This window comes from Giraffa tippelskirchi, chromosome 7, assembly GCF_054371585.1.
Source record: "Giraffa tippelskirchi isolate mGirTip1 chromosome 7, T2T-mGirTip1v1.2.pri, whole genome shotgun sequence".
Classification (NCBI taxonomy): domain Eukaryota; kingdom Metazoa; phylum Chordata; class Mammalia; order Artiodactyla; family Giraffidae; genus Giraffa; species Giraffa tippelskirchi.
In genome coordinates this window covers 50,189,044-50,214,199 of record NC_137281.1, presented here as the reverse complement: position 1 = coordinate 50,214,199, position 25,156 = coordinate 50,189,044, and the positions used below count along the sequence as shown (strand labels likewise).

Genomic DNA, 25,156 nt, shown 5'->3' with positions numbered 1-25,156 from the left:
GTCAGGAAGATCCCTTGGAAAAGGAAGTGACAACCCTCTCCAGTGTTCGTGCCTGGAAAATTCCTCGGATAGCAGAGCCTGGAGGGCTATGGTGCACGGGGTTGCAAAGTGTTGGACATGACTGAGCGACTAACACACTTTATTGTTATTTAAACAGAAAAAAAAAAGGCTAACTTTGAAATAATGATTTCTTCTTATTTTTTTCAGGGATGGAGAGGATTTTTAAAACACCCAAGCCTATTAATTAGCACATTTATTACACATTGTTTTCCCCTAGAGATCATTTAAATTGATTTACTTTTTGTCCTGCGATGGTGACTACAACCAGATCCAGAAATACACCAGCCATTCCCAACTGCAGCTCTATGCAATGAGCCTTTTGATATCCATTAATCACATAATCAGTGGGTAAACAAGTTATTCAAAATGGCATTAACTCTGCTGTGTTCTGCCAAGTAAGTAATATTTGTCCCCACGTTGCATAAATCTGCCTGTCCAATCCTTCCCTCCCAAGACAGTCCCTGTTACCACATTATTCGCTCGGTTCCTTTGACTCAGCTGATTTATTATTGCAGGGTGATGATGAAGGTTGCTTCTGAAAGGGAGAGCCTGTTAATGTCTTCCTGGCCCAATCCCCCCCTGGGCGGAGTTTTGCCAGCAACCGCATTTTTGAGCTGGGAGGTGACATAACCTAGCCGGGCACAACACACAAGCTGCCTTTGCCATCACTTCCATCCCCCCTTGCCTGCAGCTCCAAGCCCCGAGGTCTTTCCTGGACCCCTGTCCTGTGCTGCCTCTCCCCGTGTGTGATCTTCACCACTGAGCACGAGTGTGAACCCAGGAGGCAAGTCGAGGGGCCACTCCACATTTCCAAGCCTCAGTTTCCCCACCTGGCGAATGAGAGTTGGTCACCAATCCATGGCCCACAGGGTCACGGTGGGATGAACTGGGAAGTGAGCCAAGCACTGTGGCTGGATCTTGGCCGTCATCGGCAGTGGTGATGGCTGTTACCAGGCCTGGCTGCTCTCAGCTTGTTGTCTCTCTCCATCCCCCTGGCTCCCTGCCCCATGGGGTCTCCCACAAAGAAGATGCCTAACAAACCAGCATTGAATGGAAAATGAATGATGGATAGAATCTTGTCATCAGAGGAGTGGGTTAGAGCAGGGGTCCCCAACCTCTAGGATCTACTGCGTGATGATCTGAGGTGGAGCTTATGTAATAATAGAAGTAAAGTGCACAATAAATGTAATGTGCTTGAATTATCCTGAAACCACCCCCTGTCCCCCATCTGTGGAAAAATTGTCTTCCATGAAATCAGTCCCTGGTGCCAGAAAGGTTGGGGACCATTGGGTTAGACAGAAAGAACAGAAACCCTGTTCTAAAATATGGCTCTGCAAGACAATTTGAAAATTTTCATTTTACTATGAGCTCTTTTTTTGTGTGCTGACCTGTAGAAGCATTCTAAAAGACCTAGAGAGGGACTTCCCTGTTGGTCTAGTGGCTAAGACTCCATGCTCCCAATGCAGAGGGCCCAGATTCGAACCCTGGTCAGGGAACTAGATTCCACATGCTGCAAATAAAAGGTGCTGCATGCCACAGCGAAGACTGAAGATCCTTCAGGCTGCAACTAAGACCCAGCGCAGCCAAACAAATAAATAAAGCGATCAGTGTTTTAAAAATAAATAAAAGACCTAGAGAATGTGGATCAAACCACACCTGAGCTCCTCGTGGATTGTCAGTCATAAGAACCAATAAAGTCTCCTTTTCTTTGTCTGCTTGATTGATGAAGTCTGAGTTTCCTGTCCTTGGAAACGAAACATCTCTAACTGATGTTTGTGGATGTGTCCTAAAAATGTACCGTGTTTATTCAGATGATCTCCCAAATAAACTGCCTGCCTGTAAATCCTTGCCTCAGGGTCTCCTTCTGGGGGAACCCAAATATCTGGGCGGACCAAGACAGACCTCCTCAGAGCAGGCACCCGGTATGGCTCCTCCCATCACCACTCTGCCCTCTTCCCTCCTAGGCTCTGCTCATCCTGTTTATTTATTTTTTTTGGCTGTGCTGGGTCTTTGTTGCTGCCCACTGGCTTCTCTTATTGGGGCACACAAACTTACTTCCTGTGGCATGTGGGATCTTAGTTCCCAGATCAGGGATGAAACCCACGTCCCCTGCATTGGAAGGTGGATTCTTAACCACTGGACCACCAGGGAAGTCCCCTGTACTGTTAATTTCCTTCTTAACTTATCTGTGGTCTGCCTCCCTTCCCCGATCGTCCCCTCTAGCCACATGTCCGGGAGCATCTGTCTTGCTGACAGAACAATGCCTGGCACAGGGCAGGCATTTAAGAAACAGTGCCCTGGAAACTAACCATTGCCCTTCTGACTTCTGACTTGGTCATGATCCAGAGATAGGTGAGCTTGACCCCTGCCACCCATCGCCTGGGGGACCCTCCCACCTCCTCTCACATCCCGAGGTCAGCCCCAGCAGTCTCCAAGGCTAGACGTGCCCCAACACACCAGAGAAGCCACTTGTCATGTCTCAGTATTGTTCAATGTTTCTCTAGGAGCTGCAAGGGTGGGGGGGCCCCAGAAGCTTAGTTAGGAAGGTGCAGGTGAAATTGCTGAGTTCTCCAGGGAATCTTATTTCAAGCCAGTCATTGACTGAGTACAATGGAAGCCTTTGGAACAGCAAGATTGGCTAATTTTAGCTCAGGGTGCCCAAATTTGTTCTTTTTCCTTTTGTCCCGCATACAGGAAAGGTGACTTATGAAGGTCACGTGCCTTCTACATGTGTCACCTGGAGCTGGCAGCCGGGGAGGTGGGGCCTGGGAGCCTCAGGGCCGGTGAGGAGAGCGGCATCCCTTTGTTTGTTTTATTTTTAACAGACACTGTGTTCCGGGAGGTGCCCCTTGGTTAGATGTCAAATGATGGATGAGCCCAGTGCTGGGTGAGGGTCAGGAGGCACAGAGCTGCAGACACTGCCTGCCAGTCCTGGCTTTGCCGCCTCTGACCATGTGACTTGTCCCATCACGTCCCCTCCCTGGGCCTGTGTGTCCACACCCGTGAAAGGGGCAGGTTGGACATGGCGAACGTAAGGATCGTTTAACTCTCAGAATGTGTGCGCCAGGCGGCTCCCAGGCTGGCAGAGTCAGAGGGCGAGGGACGGTCCCCTCCTCCTGGCCGCCAGGGAGAGAGCAGACCTGCTCTGAGCCTTGGGGATGAGGTCACCTGCCAGGCGGACCCTCTCTCCTCCTCACCGAGGCGCTGGGGTGGTCCTTCTAGCACGTTCTATTCAGGCTGCGTGGGACCTGGGATTCTTTTCCTCATTTGAATGCCTTTGGGCTGGCCAGCACTCCCCAGCTCTCTTGTTCCACTCACCTGCCAGCATTTCCCAGGGTCACCTCCCATAATAAAGGGCTAGTATGTCACCCCTGGATGTGATTCCTGGAGAATAACACAACTGGCTAGAAAAGCACAGCCTCAATCTAACCATGTGGAGACACAAGGAGATGGGCACCAAATGAGGCACATTCTGCTAGAAAAGGGAGATGTGTACTCACCCTGAATTTCCATGCCATCTATGACAAATGAAAGCTGTGGAAAGATCTAGACTACAGGAGGTTAAAGAGATAGGACAAGGAAATGGAACGTCCAAGCCTACCCTGGACCCTGTCCCAGAGGGGAAAGTCTATAAAGGATATTATTAGGTCAGTCGACAAAGCTGGACGGGACAGTAGATTAGATTAAAATATTGCATCCAGATTGAATGTGCTGACACTGGTTAACTGCCTCGTGGCTTTGTAAGAGAATGTCCTTATTCTTAGGATCTACACAGTAAAGTATTTTGGGTCTCCTTGGGCTCTCCATTTTAAAATAAAGGAGTTGGTTTCCCTTAGAGCTTCTTTTGGAGAAGGCAATGGCACCCCACTCCAATACTCTTGCCTGGAAAATCCCATAGACGGAGGAACTTGGTAGGCTACAGTCCATGGGGTCGCTAAGAGTCACACACGACTGAGCAACTTCACTTTCACTTTTCCCTTTCATGCACTGGAGAAGGAAGTGGCAACCCACTCCAGTATTCTTGCCTGGAGAATCCCAGGGACGGCGGAGCCTGGTGGGCTGCCGTCTATGGGGTCACACAGAGTCGGACACGACTGAAGTGACTTAGCAGCGGCAGCAGCAGTAGAGCTTCTTTTTATTTGAGGGGAGAAGTTGTAGATTCCTTTGAGAGCCTGATGAAATCATTGGACTCTGCACTCTGAAATGCACAACACGTACACGTGCTTTGTTGCATGTCGACACCAGAGATTCCCAAACTCCTTGTGGAAACTCTTGGCTGGGAACCGTTGGACCCATGGTGTTCTGATAGGCTTATCAGTTACCATCTTCTTAAGTTCTGAGAGCAAAGTGCCATGATATAGTCACCTACCCTCAAAGAGTACAGAAAAGCATCCTACGTATAGATAATAATAAAAAAAATAGAGCAAATGATACAGCAAATGGGGCTAAATGTTTCTTAAAAGGTGTATTAGAGTCTTCTGTGTACTATTTTTGTTCTTTGCAACTTCTTTTGGTGAGTTTCCCAAATGAAATGTTAAAAAATCAATTGCCTGGTGCCCAGTAATCATTCAACAAGTGAAGCCCATGATGAGCATTTCAACAAGAAGAAGCAGAGGGAGAGAGTTTAAGCCCTTGGAGGGAGGTGGCCGGGGGAGGCTGAGCTGTGTAGCCAGGCACTGGGCGTGAGGTGCCCAGGTGGACGGGTAGGAACATGGTGGGCAGCTTGTGGGCCGAGATCTCCCTGAACTCCTATTCAAACTTGAACTACCTGTGGTTTTTGCTAAGGGAGCAGTTCTGCGGATAGTCAGCGACAGTGGTGAGCATTTCTTTCTCAGCTCTCTCTCTAGGTTTCTTACTTGCCCCCACCCCCATCATATAAACAGTTGCAATGAACTTCCCAGAATCACAGACTGTCCACACTGGGAGAAAACTTAACCACCGTCTCCTCCACCCTTTCCATGGGATCAATGAGAGAAAGAAAGCCCAGTGGAGTTGATTTCCGTGTCCATGTTATACGAAGGGTAAGAGCTGGTTCTCAGAGGCTCCAAGATGACCCTCCTTACCTTGCTCAGGGTACGTGGCAACATGTTACAATCTTGTTTTGAATATTTTCTTTGCGGTCTCGGGCACTGTGTCAGATGAACCTAAGAGCTGATATACTATTAATGGAAAGAGTGTTCTGCTGGGAATCAGGATACTTGGATCTAACTAAATGAACCGGCTGTGTGGCCTTGGGTAGGTGGCTTTCTCTCTCTGAGCCTTGGTCTCTCCATCTTAAAATGCAGAAGTCGATTTACTTAACTTCTTGTCCTTTTTCAGGGGTCATGGATTCCCTTGAGGGGTGATAAATGTCACTGGACCCTTCTTCAAAGCTGTGCATTTTGAGATGTACATAATCTCAAGAAGTTCACAGACATCCCATGGTAACCACCTGCTTAGACTGTCTTCTGATGGCCTTCCAGTCTTAAAAGCCATGAAAACAGAATCAGTGAGTCAAGCCCCACCTGCAGTATGTTGAAGAATTAACCTATCCATCCTCAAATCACGTGGGCTCAATTCTGGCTAGAGAGGTGTTGAACCAACATTTTAAAGTTGCCTCTGGGAGCCACATGGAAGTGACTTGAAGCAAAAAGCCCTTTGCTCTTTGCCTTCAGCTGGAAAATTTCAACTTTTGGCTGCAGTCATGCCCATTGGCCTCCAAGAAAAACAAGCCCTTCTGGGAATCGCGAGACTCTTTTCAGCCAATGGGGATGAAGAGACTGCCTAGCAACCTGCTGGTCATCCCTATTCTACCCAATCAGTATGAAGGAAAGGCAGCTCTGCCAAGGCCAGACTAACACAAGGAGATGGGTCCCCAGGGGACATGGAAGGGAGAGAAAAATAGAGCTCTTAATTAAGCCCCACTTGCGAGCAATCAATTCCAATTTTCCACTTCTAATTTGGTAAAGAATTTCCACCGGGCATGTACTGAGACACTGTGCTGCTGCTGCTGCTAAGTCGCTTCAGTCGTGTCCGACTCTGTGCGACCCCATAGACGGCAGCCCATCAGGCTCCGCCATCCCTGGGATTCTCCAGGCAAGAATACTGGAGTGGGTTGCCATTTCCTTCTCCAGTGCATGAAAGGGAAAAGTGAAAGGGAAGTTGCTCAGTCGTGTGTGACTCTTAGCGACCCCATGGACTGTAGCCTACCAGGCTCCTCCATCCATGGGATTTTCCAGGCAAGAGTACTGGAGTGGGGTGCCATTGCCTTCTCCGACTGAGACACTGTAGAGGCTCATAATGTTGGTGATGGGCTCAACTATTTTTCTTTTAATCTTGGCACATTTTTGTTTGGATGCTGAAGTATGGGAACCAGGAAAAGAGGAAAGCCTTGGTGGGAGCCAGTCACAGAATGGGCTGAGTGGAAGTGAGGGGTTTTTGCTGCAAGTTTGCGGCACAAAAAATCTCCAATCAGAAAAGAGAAGAGGACCTGGGACTTCCCTGATGGTCCAGGGAGATTCCTTGCTTCCAATGAGAAGGGTGAGGGTTCGATCCCTAGTCAGGGAACTAAGATCCCACATGCTGCATAGTGGCCAAAAATTTAGAAAGAGAAAAGAAGAAGAAGAAGTGGGAGGATCAATGTGGGGCCTGATATGGGTCCTAGGCCATCCCAAGTCTGAGGTGAGCTTGTCCCACAGTGGGGCCATGACTAAAATGGGGGAGGGTGACTAGAAATTTGCACATTCTTTTAAAAATCATTATTTGCAAATGTTGCACCTTGGAACAGCAGGAGCCCTGAGGATCTTCGTGGGACCCCAATTGGAAAACCACAGATTTAGCCCAGCCCCTGAAACTGACAGAGAAGGATGGGGCTAAAGTCACGGGTGGCTTTTCTGAGGGGCAGGACTTTTCCTTGTGTGACTGGCCAATGTGCTGTGCTGTGGTTAGTCACTCAGTCATGTTCAACTCTTTGTGACCCCATGGACTATAGCCCACCAGGCTCCTCTGTCTATGGGGATTCTCCAGGCAAGAATACTGGAGTGGGTTACCATGCCTTCCTCCAGGGGATCTTCCCAATCCAGGGATCGAACCCAAGTCTCCTGCATTGCAGGGAGATTCTTTACCAGCTGAGCTACCAGGGAAGACCTGACTGACCACTGTGCTACCATGCAACGTGCCTGTTTGGTGAAATGTCATCTTGGGAAGGACTAGAGGGTGCCCTGCTGATTCTTGGGGGGCTAGAGGAATGGGGGGCATGTATGCCCATCAGCTGAGATGGCACTTGGAGCAGTCAAAGGGAATGAGGGCTCCCCACAAGGTCAAGGCCAGCTTGAAGCTAGATGCTGGTGTAAATGGCCCCCTGCCCAAGCCACCTGTGGTTAAACTGACCCTGGCATTGCAGTCAGGGGGAAGCATATGCCCAGTACATAGTAGGCCTGCACTAAATACTAGTGAAATGAAGGTTGGTTGTCTCCATCGATGAAATGCTTACACATGAACTACATTAGATCCAGAGGTCCACAACCTCCTCTCCATCATCCATTTGCAAGCTTGTGCTCTTTCTTAGCAGATTTACAGCCCATGGCATGTAGCAGTGCACGGCCGAGCCACTGGTGGGAGGTCACTGGCCTCTCCCAGGTGTGCTCAGCTGGGAAACAAAAGATGAGACTCCAGGACCTGGCACCACCTGTACAATTAATGACGTGGAGGAGGTAGGCGCTTGTAGCTTGCCTGAACTGCTCAATTGTTCCCTGTTCCAAACTGGTCCTCCAGCAGCCCAGCCCATCATCTTCATCCACACTGCAGTCCATTCACATCGCCCCTTCCTCCAGCATCTCCAACATCTCCTCTGCATCTACTGAAATGTCCAAGTCCTCTACACAGCATCTCATCCCGGCCCACCTTTCCAGCTTTGTCTTCCAAAACAACCCTTTGCATCCAACCTTTCCCGTGTCTCTGTGAAGCCCTCCATGAACCAACTGCCCAGAACTCACTGCTCCTTCCCCTCTGCTCAGGATGCACTACTATCTCCAATGACTTGGTCCAACCTCTGCCTCCTACTCTGGATGCAAAGGACCAGGCATGTTAATGAATGAACCCTAACCCTAAGCGAATGAATTCATTTAAATATTGGCCAAAGAAGGTCTTATCCTCTGGCATCAAGGGATCTGGGGAGCAGGCAGGGGGTGCAGATCCTAAGGCTGCCCTCATTTCTATGCTGCATCTCTGGTGGTTTAGCTGAGAGTAGAAAGCTGAGGTCCCCAAAGGGCTAAAGGAACCAGCAGCAGGAATGGTTCTCTCAAGGGACAATTGGGTGCCCTGAGAGAGTTAGCCTCTGTCAAGGCCAAGGACTGGATGATTGGAGAAGGTCCCACCAAGAGCCCAGGAGGGCTTGCTGTGCCAGCAAGTGGTGCTCCTGTCCAGGTCCCAGGCAAGTCAGCAGGAATGGCAGGCTCCCAGCCCCCACCGTGGGATTTAACACAGATGCAGTTCTGCCTTCTTGGCTAAGGGCTTCCAGAGCTGGGCAGAGGCAGCTGCATTAGGAAAATGCCATGGGTGGTGTGAGCAATGGGAGAGTACACTGACCCCGGCTGGAACACCCAAGAGGGCTGGGTGGAGAGATCTGATCAGAGGGGTTTGCAATGACTGACCCCTCCAGTTCCTGGCGGTGGGTTGGCCCAGGAAAGAGGGTCTTAGGGGAGGAATGGAATTCTGTAGGTTCAGTTCTGCGGGCATCTGGAACCCAGCCTGGGTTGTTGAAGTCTCCGCTGGGAAGGAAGGAAAACAGACCTAACCCAGCGAAACTGGATGTGCTCGGTGAGGGGCAGGGAGAGAGGAAATGGCAAGTGACATGGATAAGGCCAGCCCAGACCACTGTGCCCGGGAGAGTCAAGAATCACCCGACCAAACATCCTTGGCCTCGAGCCTCTCCCAGCTTTGGGAGTGCGCCCCCAAGCTCTACAAACACACTCCTGGAGGATCCAGGCGCTGGTGTTCTCCAGCTCATGTCAGCCGAGGGCCATGCGCTGAAGGTCTGGCGTCTTCGGGGGAGGACTTTGAATTAAATGTATGCGATGGGCAAGGCAGGGCCCTCCAGGCTCAGGTCATTGACGTCCCTAAGGAGTTCGTGTTCACTGGACGTGGCCGCGTTCTGCAGGCGGCGGAGGCGGGCCTGCAGCTCCTCCTGCTCCTTCTTGAGCTCCAGGTAGGAGTGCGAGAAGGTGTGGAAGATGGACGTGGCCGGGAAGGCCATGATGAGGATGCCGCTCAGGATGCTGCTGAGGGCCACCATCTGGCCCGGCACGCTGCTGGGTACCATATCTCCATAGCCCACCGTTGTCATGGAGATGACGGCCCACCAATAGGAAGCTGGGATGCTAGTGAACTCCAGGACCCGCCCGGACTCATTCTCAGCGACGTAGACCAGAGGGGAGAAGAGGGTGATGGCCACGCACAGGAAGAGGAGGAGCAGGCCGAACTCGCGCGTGCAGCGGCGCACCGTGAGGCCCAGCGTCTGCAGCCCCAGCGAGTGGCGCGCCAGGCGCATCACGTAGAGGATGCGGAGAGCCCGCAGCACGCGCAGCGCCAGCCCCACCTTCTCCAGGTACGAGCTCCCGCCCGGCCGCTCGCCGTCCTCCTGCGGCTCGTCGGACACGGCGAGGGACACGTAATAGGGAAAGATGGCCAGGATGTCGATGATGTTTAGGGGCCCTTGGAAGAACTGGCACTTGTTCTGGGCTTGGACAAACCGCAGGCAGAACTCGAGGGAAAACCAGGCCACGCAGACGGTCTCCACGATGAAAATGTAGTAGCATTTCTGCGAGCACTCCCCCTGGAGAGGCGAGGAAACGCAGGGTAGAGAGATGAAACACCGGAAATGGCAAGAGAACCGTGCTGAAAAGCAATTCTAGACCTCTGTGCTGATATTGAGACTGATTTCATATATACAGATCCCATATGTACAGTCTCTACTAAAAATGCTATGCTAACTCTATACTAAATATATTCTCTCTATATTTCATATATTAAATATACTATTAATATATGAATACGTACTACTACATATTAATATTTAGTAATAATAATGTATTAATATTTAGAATACATATTATATATTATGTCATAATAGATTGATAAACTATATGTGTGCTAAGTCACTTCAGTCATGTCTCTTAGGGACCCTATGGACTATAGCCGATCAGGGTCCTCTGTCCGTGGGATTCTCCAGGCAAGAATACTGGAGTGGGTTGCCATGCCCTCCTCCAGGGATCTTCCTGACCCAGGGATCGAACCCAGGTCTCCTGTGGCTCCTGAATTGCAGGCAGATTCTTTACTACTGAGCCACCTGGGAAGCCCATTATACTATATATTAAAGATTTAAATATATATTCTCTATATATTCTTTGTATAGTACATAGTCTTTATATTCTATCTATCCATCTATCATTAATCTATCTCTCTATATCAATGGAACTCTGTTTTAGACTCTTAGTCACCCGCCAAAACTCCCTTTTTACATAGTTCTCAAGTTGAAACTAGTTGCATGGCCAGTCAGCTAGATCAGAAACCACCTGATCTAGCCTCTCCTGCAGCTAAATGTGGCCAAATGACCAAATCCCTACGGACAGAATGTAAAGAGAGGTGATGTGCCCCACCTCCAGTTCCAGGACTTTAGTGGTGGGTGTGAGTTCTTGCATTCTTTCTCCCCTTCCTGTGAGCTGGGACCACCCAGCCGGCCCTGCAACCCGGTTTAGAACCAGGAGACTGGACTGATGCCCTAGGAAGGATGAGCATCACCGTGGGAAAAACCTGGGTCTCAGAATGAGAGCTGCCCTTTCACCTTGGTCTCTCTTTGGGTGGGAGAGAAACCAGCGTCTATTGTGTTGAAGGGCTTCCCTGGTGGCTCAGACGGTAAAGAATCTGCCTGCAATGCAGGAGACCTGGGTTCGATCCCTGGGTTGGGAAGATCCTCTGGAGGAGGGCATGGCAACCTACTCCAGTATTCTTGCTTGGAGAATCCCCACAGACAGAGGAGCCTGGAGGGCTACAGTCATGGGGTCGCAAAGAGTCGGACATGACTGAGCGACTAAGCACATTCTGTTGAAAGCCGTTCTCTCGTGGAGCATCTTGGTTATAGCAGCCAACTTTCTCCTTTACCAACATAAGCAACTCTGTGTATCAGGCACTGATCTGGTGCTGTCACTTAAGCCCCACAGTGATGCCATGAGCAGGCAGCCTGGCTTCACTGACAGTCCAGGAAATGGTTCTGAGCACTGAAATAACTTGCCTGAGCCCGCATTTGAAGGAGATGGTCTCCTGGAGACTACAGACTATTTTGTAACTTCTTTGCCCATGATCCCTCATTCATTCATCCAACAAAACACATGGAGGGTGGGCTTCTCTGGTGGCTTAGTGGTAAAGAATCCACCTGCCAATGCAGAGGATGTGGGTTTGATCCCTAGTCCGGGAAGATCCCACATGCTGTGGAGCAACAAAGCCTTTTCGCCACAATTGCTGAGCCTGTGCCCTAGAGCCTATGCTCCACAATAAGAGAAGCCACTGCAATGAGAAGCCTGTGCACTGCAACTATGAATAGAGAGTAGCCCCTACTCGCTGCAGCTAGAGAAAAGCCCGTGTAGCAGTGAAGACCCAGTGCAGCCACAAATAAATAAATAAAATTACTTAAAAAAAAAAATGCATGGAGGGCTCACCTTGTGGCAGGTCCCATGCTAGACTTTGGAGGTAAAGGACCAGAGAAGCAGCTGTGGTTTCTGGGGGCTTGGAGGCTGGGGGTGGGTGGGTGGGTGGGGAGGGCAGAGAGGGCGCAAGCATTCCTAGTGCAGCCCTGTGATGCAGATCGCAACTGTTTCCTTCCTGAGAGATCCCAGCCAGGTGGGGCGCCTGCGGCTTCCTCTCTGTGTCATTCACACCCCTGCCCCTGCCCCCAACAGAGACTTCCGCTAGCCCTTCTGCCACTCAAAGTGTGTCCTGGGACCAAAAGCGTGAGCCTCCCCTGGGAACTGCAGAATCTGCATCTTAACAATAATTTATGCACACAATAAGGTTGGAGAAGCTCTGTTTCTAGTGTAGTGGTTCTCAGCCTTGACTGTGTGTGTTAGAATCACCTGGGGGGCTTTGAAAAATTCTGATGTCCAGGCTGGGACATCTAGGTTTGAGCCTGAGTGGTAGAACTTTCCAGAAGCCACATCAATGATTCTAATGTGAAGCCAGAGTTGAGAACCTGACTCTAAATGTTACGACTATATGTATATCATCTATATCTTCCTCTTGGTCTGCATCTACCTCTGCATTATCTCCATCTCTGTCTGTGTCTAGATCTGTGGCATCTGTATCTATGATGGATGAAGGAATGAATGACTGAAGCCAGTTGATTGAGTGAAAAGCAACACACTGACAACTGCGGTTTTCTTTGGATTAAAAACCTCCGAGGTGGAAAAAGGAATTATTTCCAGTGCCTGGGCTCACGGGATTGCTAAATTGAAATGTTCTTTTTGTCTGACCTTTGGAGGGAGAAAGGGGCTGGACTGTCCTGATCTCTATTCACCCGTCCTGAGTGGGGCAGCTCTCTCCCCTGCCTTCTCTCTGATCCAAGAGGTGGTGGGGTGCAGTTGAGGGTGTGGAGTCCAGAGTGTCTGTGACTCAGGTTCACTTCCACCTACTTAGGCAAATCTTTCATCCCCCCTGGACTGTTGTTTCTCTGCCCCGGGAGAGCTGTGACCAATGGCAGTGATGCAGGAGAAGTAGTTAGCAGGCTGCTGCTGCTGCAGGTGCACAAAACACTGCAGCTGCCTGTGTGAGATGACCCACTGGTCGCAGACATAGCCTGCCCACTCAGCTGCAGGGTAACTATACCTTCTCCTAGCCTGGATTCTGCAGGAAGTGGAGGAAATTCTCCAGAACACAAGAAGTCTTTGCCATGACTGCCTGGGGTTTGCTTCAGGGTTCTGCAAAGTTCAGGAGTTTTGGATCCTGATTCCCCAGTCCTGCTACGAACTTGCTGTGTGACCTTTTGGTGGTCACTGCCCCTTTCTGTGCTTTACTTTCTGATAAAGAGGGTGGGACAGAATCGGCATTTCTCAAAGCTGATTCATAACCTCTGCATCAGAATCCCCCAGAGTGCTTGTTACAAATGTGGGTTCCCATCACAAAATCAAAGCCCTGGAGGGTGGTCCAGGAATCTGCATTTTGGCAAGGCCTTCTGTTGACTCAGCAGTACCTGGAAGTTTTTCAGACTCCAGGCCAGATTCTCTCTGTAAGGCCCCTTTCATCACTGACATTCATTCGGGGAGTTTTCCCTTTGGTGTAAGAGCCTCAGGTGGCCTGGGAATAATCTCCCCCGACCAGCAACCCTGTAGCTCAGGAAGGTGACTCCTGGGAGGCAGAGAAGCCTCTGTGGGCCCTCCTCCCTCTGCCTCTGGTGCCTGCTTTTGGATATTCCAGGCATGAACCACCCACCTCCCGCCGGCCACCTCCCTGCACTGCAGCAAGTGCTGTGCAGAGTCACCCCTGCATTGCTGCTCAGCTCTGCATCCCAAACCAATCTCCCAGCACTAGTCCTCAGAGAAATGCGCTATAAGCAGCTGGTGTCGAGGTGGTGGGGATTTATGGGGCTCAAGCTGAGAAAATGATTCCTAGGCCAGTCAATATCTGAGGAAAACTAGAACAGAAGGAAAGGAGAAAGTCATCTCTGAGGAGGTTTTCGGTTGTATTCTGCAGGTAGGATGGACCACTCATCCTGGTTTGCCCAGAACTTTCCAATTGAGCCACGGAAAGTTCTGGGTCACCAGAAAGTCCCCCCTCAGTCCTGGGCAAACCGGGGTGCTTGGTCACCTTCGTGGGGGCACTTGTCCCTGGTGGGAATGAGGGGTGCTCTGATTCCCCCCCGCGATGAGGAGAAACATGAGCAGCCCTGAGAGGCTGGAGGGGTGTGACAATATGATAATATGAAGGGTATGACGACATGACGAGTGTCACAGGTGGATGTAGGGTGATGTTTCCATCCAGGTGAAGTCCAAGAGCAGGCAGAGCTCACGGGAGGTGGACAGAATCACGGAAACAGCAGCCGCCTCTGGATGGGATAGGGCAGACTACAAAGGAACCCGAAAGAGCATCCTGGGGTGATGGGAATATTCCACACCAACCAGGGCTGTGGGTGACACGGGCGTGCCCCATTTGTTACATCAGACAGCTAAGACTTGTGCATTTCAATGTATGTAAATTTCTCCCATAAAACTAAAATAACAATAAAACGAATGATCATGATGCTAAACGATTGGATGTGGGAGGGGCTGGAGAGAGAGTACGCAAGTGGCAGACTCTCCACAGTCTGGAAGGCTGAGTCATAGGTAGTAATTAGGGGTTCGTTAGATTATTCTATTTAATCTGCAAATGCCCCAAATTTTCCATCTTGAAAAGATTTTTTTTTAAAAAAATCAGAGTTGGAAATCAAAGCACAATGAGATACCACTCCACCCCCACCAGGATGGCTGTGATTATAAGGACAAAAAATAAGTGTCAGGGGATGAATAGGTACAAACTACTAGGTATAAAATAAATAAGATACAAGGATGTGATATACAGTGCAAAGAATACAGCCAGTATTTTATAATAATATCTTTAAATTGAGTATATGGGACACAAATGTCAAATCACTCTGTCATACCCCTAGAACTAATATAATACAGTAAAGCAGTAATATTTGGATAAAAACAAACAAGTGTTGTTGAGACTGTGGAGAAATTAGAACCCTCCCTGCCACAAACGTTGCTGGTGGGAATATAAAGTGGTACAGCTGTTGTGGAAAACAGGTGGGTGGTCCCTTGAGAACTTAAACATACGTTTGCTGCATGACTAAGCAATTTTGCTGCCAAGTGTATACTTCAAGGAACTGAAAACTCACATGCACACAAAAAACTTGTACATGAAGATTCGGAGTGGTGTGATTGATAATAGCCCAAAAGTGGAAAGAAAGTAAATGCTCAACAACAGATGAATGAATAAATAAAATATGGTCTGTCCATATGATGGAATACTATTCAGCCACAAAAAGGAAGTTCTGACATGTGCTACAAAGCTGATGAACCTTGAAAACTTTATGCTCAATCAAAGAAGCCAAAGTAATGGACCATATATTGTATTATTCTTTATAAAGTGCCATTGGAAGGACTGATGCTGAAGCTGAAGCTCCAATTCTTTGGTCATCTCATGTGAAGAACTGACTCATTAGAAAAGACCCTGATGCTGGGAAAGATTGAAGGCAGGAGGAGAAGGGGATGACAGAGGATGAGATGGTTGGATGGCATCACCGACTCAATGGACATGAGTTTGAGCAAACTCCAGGAGCTGGTGATGGACAGGGAAGCCTGGTGTGCTGTAGTCCATGGGGTCACAAAGAGTCGGACACGACTGAGGGACTGAACTGAATAAAATGCCCAGAAAAGGCAAATTCATGAAGATAGAAAGCACATTCACAGTCACCTGGGGCTGGTGGATAGCAGGGGTGGGTGGGGAGTAACCAGAATTATGTGCAAGTCTGCTTTTTAGGGTGATAAAAATGTTCTGGAGTTAGTGGGGATGGTTGCACAACCGCATACTAAGAATCACTGATTTGTGCACCTTAAAAGGATGAAGATTAGACAGTATATTATATCACAATAAAAAAGAAACCCGAGTTTGAGTGGCTACATCATTTCGGGCAAGGTGGGGAGGGTGACACACAGTCTTGCCCCATCCTTCCCCAAAGCTCCGCAGCGAAGCTGCTCTGAAGGGCTCTGGGGTCAGGGGGCAGACGGGGCTTTCTGAGGACAGAGCCACTGTCCCTGAGGGACCATCTGGACAGGCTGTCCGGCAGACGGCTGCAGGTACAGCCAGGACCAGTTCTAGAAGTTCCATCTGGGGGGGACTCAGGGCCAGAGTCTTGACCTTGGAGCCTCCCTTGCACCTTTTGTCTCTCTCATAGCAATACCTGCCAGCTCCCCTTTGGGAACGCAGCCAGTCTGACCCTTTTAGCTCAGTGCTGGTCTCACGGCTCCATTCAGCATTTCCACCTCCCTCCCGGCCATGAATTCCATCATTTGTGCCTCTGGTCCTAGTCTCCGGGTGCTGACGGTGCTGATTCATGCTTTACCCCAAGAGCCAGGTCTCTCTCTGCCACCTCCTCTCCTTTGGGCCTCTTCCATGGTCCTCTCCCTCCCCCTTCCCATCTTGAACCCAAACCTTGGGAACTCTGAGGAGGGTGTGGAGCAAGCAGGTGCAGGTTAGGAATTGAACCCTCCAGACACCAGGGGAGCGTGGTGAGGCAGGAGGGACAGCATGAAGTATGTGTACTCAGGAGAGGGGGGCCCCCTGTCCAGGAAATGGGGATTGGTGCCTGTTGGCTGGGATATTAGTGAGACTCACTTGGGGGCAAGGAACCCCCAAACTCCCCAAACCAAGTTAAGAAGACTTTTCTAAAGCCATCACCAAACGTCACTGAACACAGAGAAGCTACAGAAAGCGGGCCGTACCATACAGAGCTGATTCATGGTCCAAGAAAGGACCACGGAGGAGGAGATGCTGGCTCCAGCGCGAGGCTTTTTATCCAAGGTGGGGGAGGGGGTGACTACAGCCCAAAAGGTGAGTTGCAACCACGGCAGGAGAGAATTCTTCCATCAAGGGACCCCAGGAGATCCACCTGATCTTTAAAAATCTCTATGCCTTCCTTCCCAGTCCCCCTGAGACTCAGAAGGCACAGCACAGGGCACGAGGGGGTGGGAGACGCAGAGCCCTGCGGTCCTACCCTCAGCGCCCCCGGTTGCTCCGCCCCCACCCCGTGCGCTTTGCAGAGCTGCTATCTAGAGTGTGTCCCTTGGCAACATCCCCGAAGTCCCAACATGCCTCTGGGCAGAAGTGGAAGCTAAAATGAGGACGGGGTGGGGGGTGGGGTGGGGGGATGTGAGAGCACATGCCTGTGCTTATCCCCTGAGGTTCTGAGAGCTGGGAGAGAGCTTGAGGAGCAGAGCAGATGCACACGTGGAAGGGGCATGAGCGAGCCCCAGAGGTGGGGGAAAACAGCCAGTGCTGGTTCTGTGCCCACACAGGAGAACTAGACCATCAGTCCTAGGGCTCCGTCTGAGCAGATGTGCCATTATCCTCATTAGCAGGTGAGGAAATAGAGGCACAGAGACAGAGGGACTTGTCTGAGGGCAGAGCCGGGTAGCGGAAAGGAGGGAAGAAGGGGTCAGATAAAAGGATCAGGAGTTCAGCTGTAGCTGCCCAGTGACCTTCAACTTCCTCCAGAGGGAGGGCAAGATGTTCTGACTAGCAGAGATGCTGGGGCTACTTGTAAAGGGCACTAGGGCTGAATGGCAGGGCTAACAACCATGGCAGAGGCAGAGGGAAGCAAAGAATCTGAGGAACTGATCATCAGACACATGGACAAACACACTGTGACATTTACAGACAGTGGAATATTATGCAGCCCTTAAAAAGAGTGCAGTACTGACATAGGCTATAACATAGATGAACCTTGAACACATTATATGGAGTGAATGAAGCCAGAAACAAAAGGCCACATATTGTATGATTCCATTATAAGAAGTGTCTAGAACAGGAAGATTCACGGAGATGGAAAGCAGCCTGGTGGTTGCCAGTGGCTGTGGGTGGAGGTGGGGAGTGGCTGCCTGATTGGCCCAGGTTTTTCTCTTAGAAATATACTGGAACTTAAAAGGAATGTTTAAAAAAAAAAAGAAATATATTAGAATTTGATAGAGGTGTTGGCTGCACAACATTATGAATTTTGCTAAATGCCACTGAATTGTTCACTTTAAGATGGTTAATTTTACATTATGTGAATTTTAAAAATGGAGCTGGGATGTTCAGAATACAAGCTCCAAGAAAGTGAGGAATTTGTCTGATACTCAGCATCTAGACAAGTGGATTTAGTTGGCATTCAGTGACTGTTGATGAATGAATAAAAGGATAAATGTGATGACTTCCTGTTAAGTAGCACCTGATAAGTGAATAATGATGATGACTAATATTTTTGAGCACTTCTTACGTGTTGGTATTGTTCCAGTCATCTTACATGAATATTACTCTTTTAATTCTCACCATAATCCCCTGACGAAAGGGCTAACAGCATCCCCATTTTACATATAAGGAAACTGAGGCTAAAAGAAGGTAAGTGACTTTCTTGAGATCACTGAGCTCATGAGGGGTGAAACCAGGATTCAAACCCAGGAGGGTTAGAAGAACGTTCTATCATGAGGGATCAGGTTTTGGAGCGAGCTCAAATCCTGGCTGTGCCACTTTCTTACTTTGGGCTTAGGAAAGTGATAAAACTTCCCTGAGCCTCAGTTTCCTTACCTGCAAAATGGTCATAGGTACAGTATCCATTTCCTAAAGCTGTTACAAAGATTAAGTCCAACCTGTCCAATGCCAGCCTCCTGAAGGGCACTTGCTGCTGCTGCTGCTGCTAAGTCGCTTCAGTCGTGTCCGACTCTGTGCGACCCCACAGACGGCAGCCCATCAGGCTCCGCCATCCCTGGGATTCTCCAGGCAAGAATACTGGAGTGGGTTGCCATTTCCTTCTCCAGTGCATGAAAGGGAAAAGTGAAAGTGAAGTTGCTCAGTCGTGTCCGACTCTTAGCGACCCCATGGACTGTAACCTACCAGGCTCCTCCGTCCATGGGATTTTCCAGGCAAGAGTACTGGAGTGGGGTGCCATTGCCTTCTCCGAAGGGCACTTAATAAGCATCAATTCTCTGATTCCTTTGGGGCTGAGCTCCACTAGGGAATGCAGTGAAGTCCAAATGCTTCTGGAGGGGCTTTAGGTACTTGGCTTGGTCCTTCCTGTCCATCTACTTCCTCCCTTTTCCATTTTAATTTGCAATCTTGGGCACAGACCTTGCTCCTCAACTGCCAAGTTTACTTAAAGGATATTGCTGTAAGAAGCTAGAAGAAAAAGGGAAGGAAAGTGCTTTCTTCGCATGTGTGCTGATTCTCCATCCCAGGGTGACACCTTCTTTGTGTTTGATAGAGTTCTGTGGGTCATGTCCCCTTGGGACAACGACTCGGGCCCCCACACCTCCTGGGCACTGCCTGTCCCCAGCTACACCTCCTGGGCACTGCCTGTCCCCAGGAGCAGCTGCCCAGCTTTGCAGCCGGGGCTGAATTGCTGCTCTCAGACTGATGTTCCAGAGGCCGGATACAAAATACCAGGCGCGTGGCTGAGAAAGAACATCATCTTTTTATGTAAATGTAAAGGCTGGTTTGAACAAAGCCCGCCTGGTCCTCAGCCTCCAAGCTCTCTGAATTACCATCAGAACAGGGAAATAGACACGCCTTTTTTTTTTTTTTTTTTGGAAGGCAGGGCCTCACGGCCCCTCTCTAGGCAGAGCACCCAGCGGTGGCTTCCCAGTTGCACAGAGATTGCAACTGGACTGGGGACACCACCTCTCTCACCCCACGAGTAGAAACGGCTTCTGCAGGATTCTCACTCACCTCTAATTGAATTTTCCAGGTCCCTGTCACACCAATCTGGGTTCATACCCTGGGTAATTTTAAAAGCATTAGGCTTTGTAAAGAGCTTGTCTCTCTGCACAGTCTAAATCCTGGCTCCCTGAAAATTCCTAAGAGGATCAGGCTTGTGAAAAATCCAGGGGTCTTTCTTCAGCAACTAGGATCCAGGGCACCCTTGGAGCACAGGAGACTGAGGCTCCTTACTTTGTCCTAATCTTTTGACTGCAGTGTCCACACGTAAATATTTTGGTGAACAAGCAAATTCTTAAATCACATAATTTTTTGCTAAAGAATGAAAAAAAAACCTCCACGATTAGAGCTACAGTCCTCTCTATGGGGAAAAAAAGCTGTCTGAAAGTCAAAACATTTTGGTTGGCTTGCTTTATGACAAAACATGTATAGATTGGACAAGATATTTTAATATTTTATTCAACAAATATTTATTGAGAGCCTACTCGGTGTGACACACTGACTGGTTCTCCATCTAAGTCTTCTCTATATGGAAACTTCTCTGATCATCCCTAAAATACATGTTTAAGGGAAGAGAACTTAGGTCAACTGACACTGGTTATAAACCATCCACAGCCTGCATAACCTTATGTATATGTTTTAATGATCTGTTCTCTCTCTCTGCTGTAATGTAAGCTCCATGAGTCAGGTGATGGGGAGCCATGGAGGATTATAGAGCAACATTTTAGCTTAGCAAACAGTCCAATTCTCAGTTTGAAGCTCTCCCATAACCTTCCCACGGAGAAGGCAATGGCACTCCACTCCAGTACTCTTGCCTGGAGAATCCCATGGATGGAGGAGCCTGGTAGGCTGCAGTCCATGGGGTCGCTAGGAGTCGGACACGACTGAGCGACTTCACTTTCACTTTTCACTTTCATGCATTGGAGAAGGAAATGGCAACCCACTCCAGTGTTCTTGTCTGGAGAATCCCAGGGACAGAGCAGCCTGGTGGGCTGCCATCTATGGAGTCGCACAGAGTTGGACACGACTGACGCGACTTAGCAGCAGCAGCAGCATAACCTTCCCAACAAAATGCTAGGTTTTTAACTCATGTTTCACACCATCTGGCCCCCTGGGGGGGCAGGGTTATCTCACAGATTCCTGGAAAGACAGAGCCTGCTAAGTCACTTCAGTCATGTCCAACTCTCTGTGACCCCATAGACTGTAGCCTACCAGGCTCCTCTGTCCATGGGATTCTCCAGGTGAGAATACTGGAGTGGGTTGCCATGCCCTCCTCCAGGCAATCTTCCCAACCCAGGGATCAAACCCACATCTCTTATAGCTCCTGCATTGGCAGACAGTTCTTTACCACTCAGTTCTTTACCACTGAGCTACCAGGGAGGGCAGGAGTGGGCAAGCAAATGTTTCTGCTCTGGCCTCCTGGGGCAGGGTCACTTCGCTAGATTACTCCGAAGAAGCTAAGTGCCCTGAGCCTTAGTTTATTCCTCTGACAATGGAATGTCAGAGCTGAGATGCCCATGAGAAGGTTGGCTTAAGGAGGTAGGGAATCTGGACCTGGTTAGTGCTCAGCACAGAATAGCTGCTCAATTAACACACGATGGGTACACTAAGTGTGTGAACCTTCACAGTGATGTCAGCTGTCTCATGGAGGGGGAAACTGAGGCTCAGAGAGGTTGGAGTGATTCACTCGGCTCACAGAGCTAGGAGAGGCAGGGCTGGGTGAGCTCAGCCCATTAAGACCACAATGTCCAGCGTCTGCTCTCAGGGGCAGGGCCCCTCCTGGCTTTCATGGGTCCCCTTCATGTGCTTCTTTCTCAAAAAAAAAAAAAATATATATATATATATAAAATATCTTTTACAACTGCATTGGTCTGAAAATGAACACAATCCACACTGATCATATTCATTTCTTGCCTTCTTGTCTGAAAAGACATGAAAAGGTTTTCGTGGGCCCCTAGTCCCACGGTCCCGGGCACCAGCGCCTGATGGAGCGATGGACCACTCACCTTGTCCTCCTCCGCCCTCAGGTCGGGCATGGTGCTGACGCACAGGCTGACCGCCGTGGTGGCCACGAAGAGGATGGACAGACAAGCGAAGACCTTCCCGGGGAGCCCAGACTGCGGGTTCTCCACCATCTCGCGCAGCCGGCTCATGAAAAGTCCCCAACGGGACGTGTGCACAGTGGGCCGCCCGGCCTCCTGCTGCCGCTGCAGGGCCTCCTCCTGGCGCAGCTCGGCCAGGTCGTCCAGCTTCCGCAGCAATGTCCGCAGGCAGCACTTCTCCAGGTTGGCTTCTTCGATGCCCCAGTAGGTCAGCTCCTCCTGGAAGGACAGAACGCACATCTCCCGCAGGAGGACCAGCTTGCCGGCCGCCAGGAAGCTCACGATCACCCCGAAAGCGCTGGGGCTCCGGTCGAAGAAGAACTCCTGGTTGTCCTCGTCGTAGTCATCGCAGAGCTGCGCGATCTCCTCGTGGCTCCGGCAGAAGCGGAGTTTGCTCAGGCGGCTCAGCGGGAACTCGTCCAGCGTGCTCCACGGAAGCAGGTACCGCCGGCCCCCAACGTTGACCAGCATCTCCTTCTTCAGGTCCGCTGTCGGGGAGGCATCCAGCACGCCCACCTTCCGGGCCCTGCGGTAGTAAATGCCTTTGATGGACGGCGGCTCCACAGGGCCCGACAAAAAGGGACTCAAAGGGCTGCAGGAGCGGAAGTGATGGTGTCCGGCATGCAGGCCCCTGTTTCGGGAAGGCATGGATATTGCGGTAGAAGTCCTGGCGCCCGAAGGGACAAGAGCAAGAGAAGGGAGGAGCCATCAGTCTCAGGGCAGAGTCCTAGACCGCATCATCTCATGTCTGCTTTCCCACACCTGCATCCTTTATCCTTTTAATCTTTCATCCAACACAGATTTACTGAGCACCTAGTACGCACCTGGGATCTATCAGTGAACGAAAGGACATGATGACATCCCTTCTCTGATTGAGCATTTATTTATATCTCAGACGAATCTCCCTGGAACAGGCATTAGGTGGACTGGGACTCAGGGAGCAAGGTCCAGAGCTGGACAAGTCAGAGCTGTGTCACTTCCAGACTGTGTGATCTTGGGCCTGTAGCTTAACCTCTCTGACCTCAGCATCCTTATGCCAATGACAAGACCAACATTGCAAAGTACAGTTATTGAAAATAGACCTTAAGAGTGTAAAAGGTTCTCAAGTTCACTGCTGGGTTGTAATCCCTTACAAACTGCCACCCCAGCTGGGTTTCTCAGCCTTACTGAACCCTTTGCTTTACTTGCTCAGCTGGGGCAGTTTGGGTGCCCACCTCCCTGGGCACAGTGAAGATTACATGCAATAATACATATGAGGTGTATATTAAGCACCCTTCTAGATGCTTCTGACATGCCAGGCACTGATCCACATGCCCCTCCTATGTTAAATCATCTCAACACCCCCCTGAGGTAGACATTAATATCTCCATTTTACAAATGAGGAAACTGAGGCCCAGAAAAGTTAAGCAATGAGGAACTGTGCTTGGCACAGCATCTGACTCCCAGGAGAAGCTCCACAACCATTGCCTCAGCCCTCTTACTTGCTTTCCCACTTAGAGGACTTTGCTGTCAATGACAGTGCTCCTCTGCGTTCATGGGCTGCTTGTCTCGGCCACCTTGCTGTGTGACCTTGCCTCAGTTACTCCCCCTCTCTGGGCTTTGGTCTTGTCATCTGTGAAATGAAGGCGCCTCTAATGCTCTCTGCGTTTCAGACCTATTTGGGACACTTGACTTAGAGGAATGGTTTCAGATCCAGCCCATGCATTAAAGAAACTCATTGCCACAATATTTCTCATCCTCTGCCTCCCACAACCGTTTTCTGTGCTATTCATTCTAGCCAGAGCTGCTTCCGAAGCATCTATAACCTTACATTCCGAGATGCACTCCAATGAAGAGGAAAACTCATCGGCTGAATGGAAATAAAAGTTCTCTCAATTTCAGAGCCAGTTGGATTCCAGCAGGCAGTGAAGAGTTGAATCACAGTCTATGCATTTCACACTTGCTCAGCACACAATAGTCTGTTATTCTGCGTGCATTACTTCATTTACAATGTATGGCCATAAAACGATGAGCAGCCTGCGGAGAAAAAAGTATTTTGAAATCAAGGGAGCCCTTCCCAAGCGTTCCTGTTTTCCCAGTGAAAAAGCCAGAGCCAGAGAGCTGAAGTGACTCGTCCAAGGTCACACAGCGAGTCCCAGTGCAACCCGAGAATCTGTCTCCCAGTAGGGTCTCTTTCTACAACCCCCCAAACTTTCCTTTTTTCATTCATTGCACAAACCTAACTTTGTAACCCACTGCCCCCCAGGAAGAGCCGGCACACAAACCTCCTTCCAGAGCGTGGGAAAGGTATTCACTTAAAACAGAGCTTTGGAAGGGATGTTTAAGAGCATCCTGTATACCTCCGACCCCCCCCCCCCCCCGCAGCAAATACTAACTTCTTCCCCTGAAGTTTAACTCACCCTCCTGTCTCAGGGAGCCCATTTCCAGCTGTCTCTCTGCTGGGCAAGGCAAGAGGAGCCCATGTCTCGATGCCCAGGGAAGACATGGGTTTGTGGTGAAGATGAAGGGGAAGAAAAGAAAAATCCCAAATACAGCAGTTTCTGGCTGAGTTAGTTTTCAACCTTTCTTCCCTTGCCTCCTTCAGAAACCAGAAGTCCATTCATTCTGCATCTCTCTCTCCAGCAGCTGCAGAAAAGCCCAAGAGGAGTGGGGTGGGTTCTTTTTTTTTTTTGAAAGGACCTAGAAGCCCCTTTCCCTGTGAGAGGGGAGGGTCTGAGGGGTTCGTGGTGGGAGGGAGCCGGGCCAGCTGTCCTGCTTCAGCGGCAGGCTCTGCACTGAGTCCCACGGGGACTGCCAGTGTGGTCCTGCAAGAGAAAGGGGGGCGGGAATGGGAAGGGCTTAGAAATAATCTCTCCATCAGCCAGGCAGCAGGCAGGAACAGCAGCCGCTGCTCTGCCAACTGCCTGGAAGGCAAGGACAGCTGTCCTCCCTCCCCTCCAAGGAGGAGCAGAACTCGGAGGGGGTGGAGGGCAACTAGCGGCTGGGGCATCTGCCTTTATCTGTCCCAGGCATCCTGAGGCTCCTGGGGATGTGTTGATGATGGGGAGGTGCTCAGGGAGAGGCTGCAAGAGGAACTTTTTCTGCTTTTAGCCAGCCCAGGCCTGGGACAGGTTCCGAGAAACCCAGCATCTGAGCACTGGGTGGGAGTCCTGGAAGCTGCGTGACGGGTCAGGACCGGGCGTGAGCTCAGAGTCATACATACCTGGCTCCCTGGCTCCCATGTGAGTGGCTGAGTGACCTTGAGCAGGCGACTTTGTGCCTCTGAGTGTCAGTTTCCTTATCTGTAAAAAATATGTGAAGGAGAGGGGGTTTGGGAGAATCAGGCTGGAAGGCATATGGCAGGTTCCTTCTGTGGGTTTGGCTGCACACTCAGGGGAAAGAGGAAGAGGCTCAGTTCTAGGGCCTGTGTCCTGGTTTCAACTCTGCACTACCTTGCTGTGTCCCCTTGGTCGGTGACTCCACCTCTCTGGGCCTCAGTTTTCTCACTGGTCAAACAAGGACAGTCGAAACAGTGACAGCTAAAA

General features: G+C 50.0%; 1 protein-coding gene across 1 annotated transcript; it reads right to left on the bottom strand.

Annotated features, from left to right (window-relative positions):
* Positions 1–4,500: 4,500 nt before the first annotated feature.
* On the bottom strand, positions 4,501–24,436 carry KCNG4 (potassium voltage-gated channel modifier subfamily G member 4). The gene is made up of 4 exons (XM_081514005.1): positions 24,032–24,436; positions 23,443–23,648; positions 21,537–22,299; positions 4,501–9,871 (listed from the first exon to the last, which is right to left on the bottom strand). Coding segments are annotated over exons 2-4 (1,536 nt in total). The 5' UTR covers positions 23,445–23,648; positions 24,032–24,436; the 3' UTR covers positions 4,501–9,100.
* Positions 24,437–25,156: the final 720 nt, after the last annotated feature.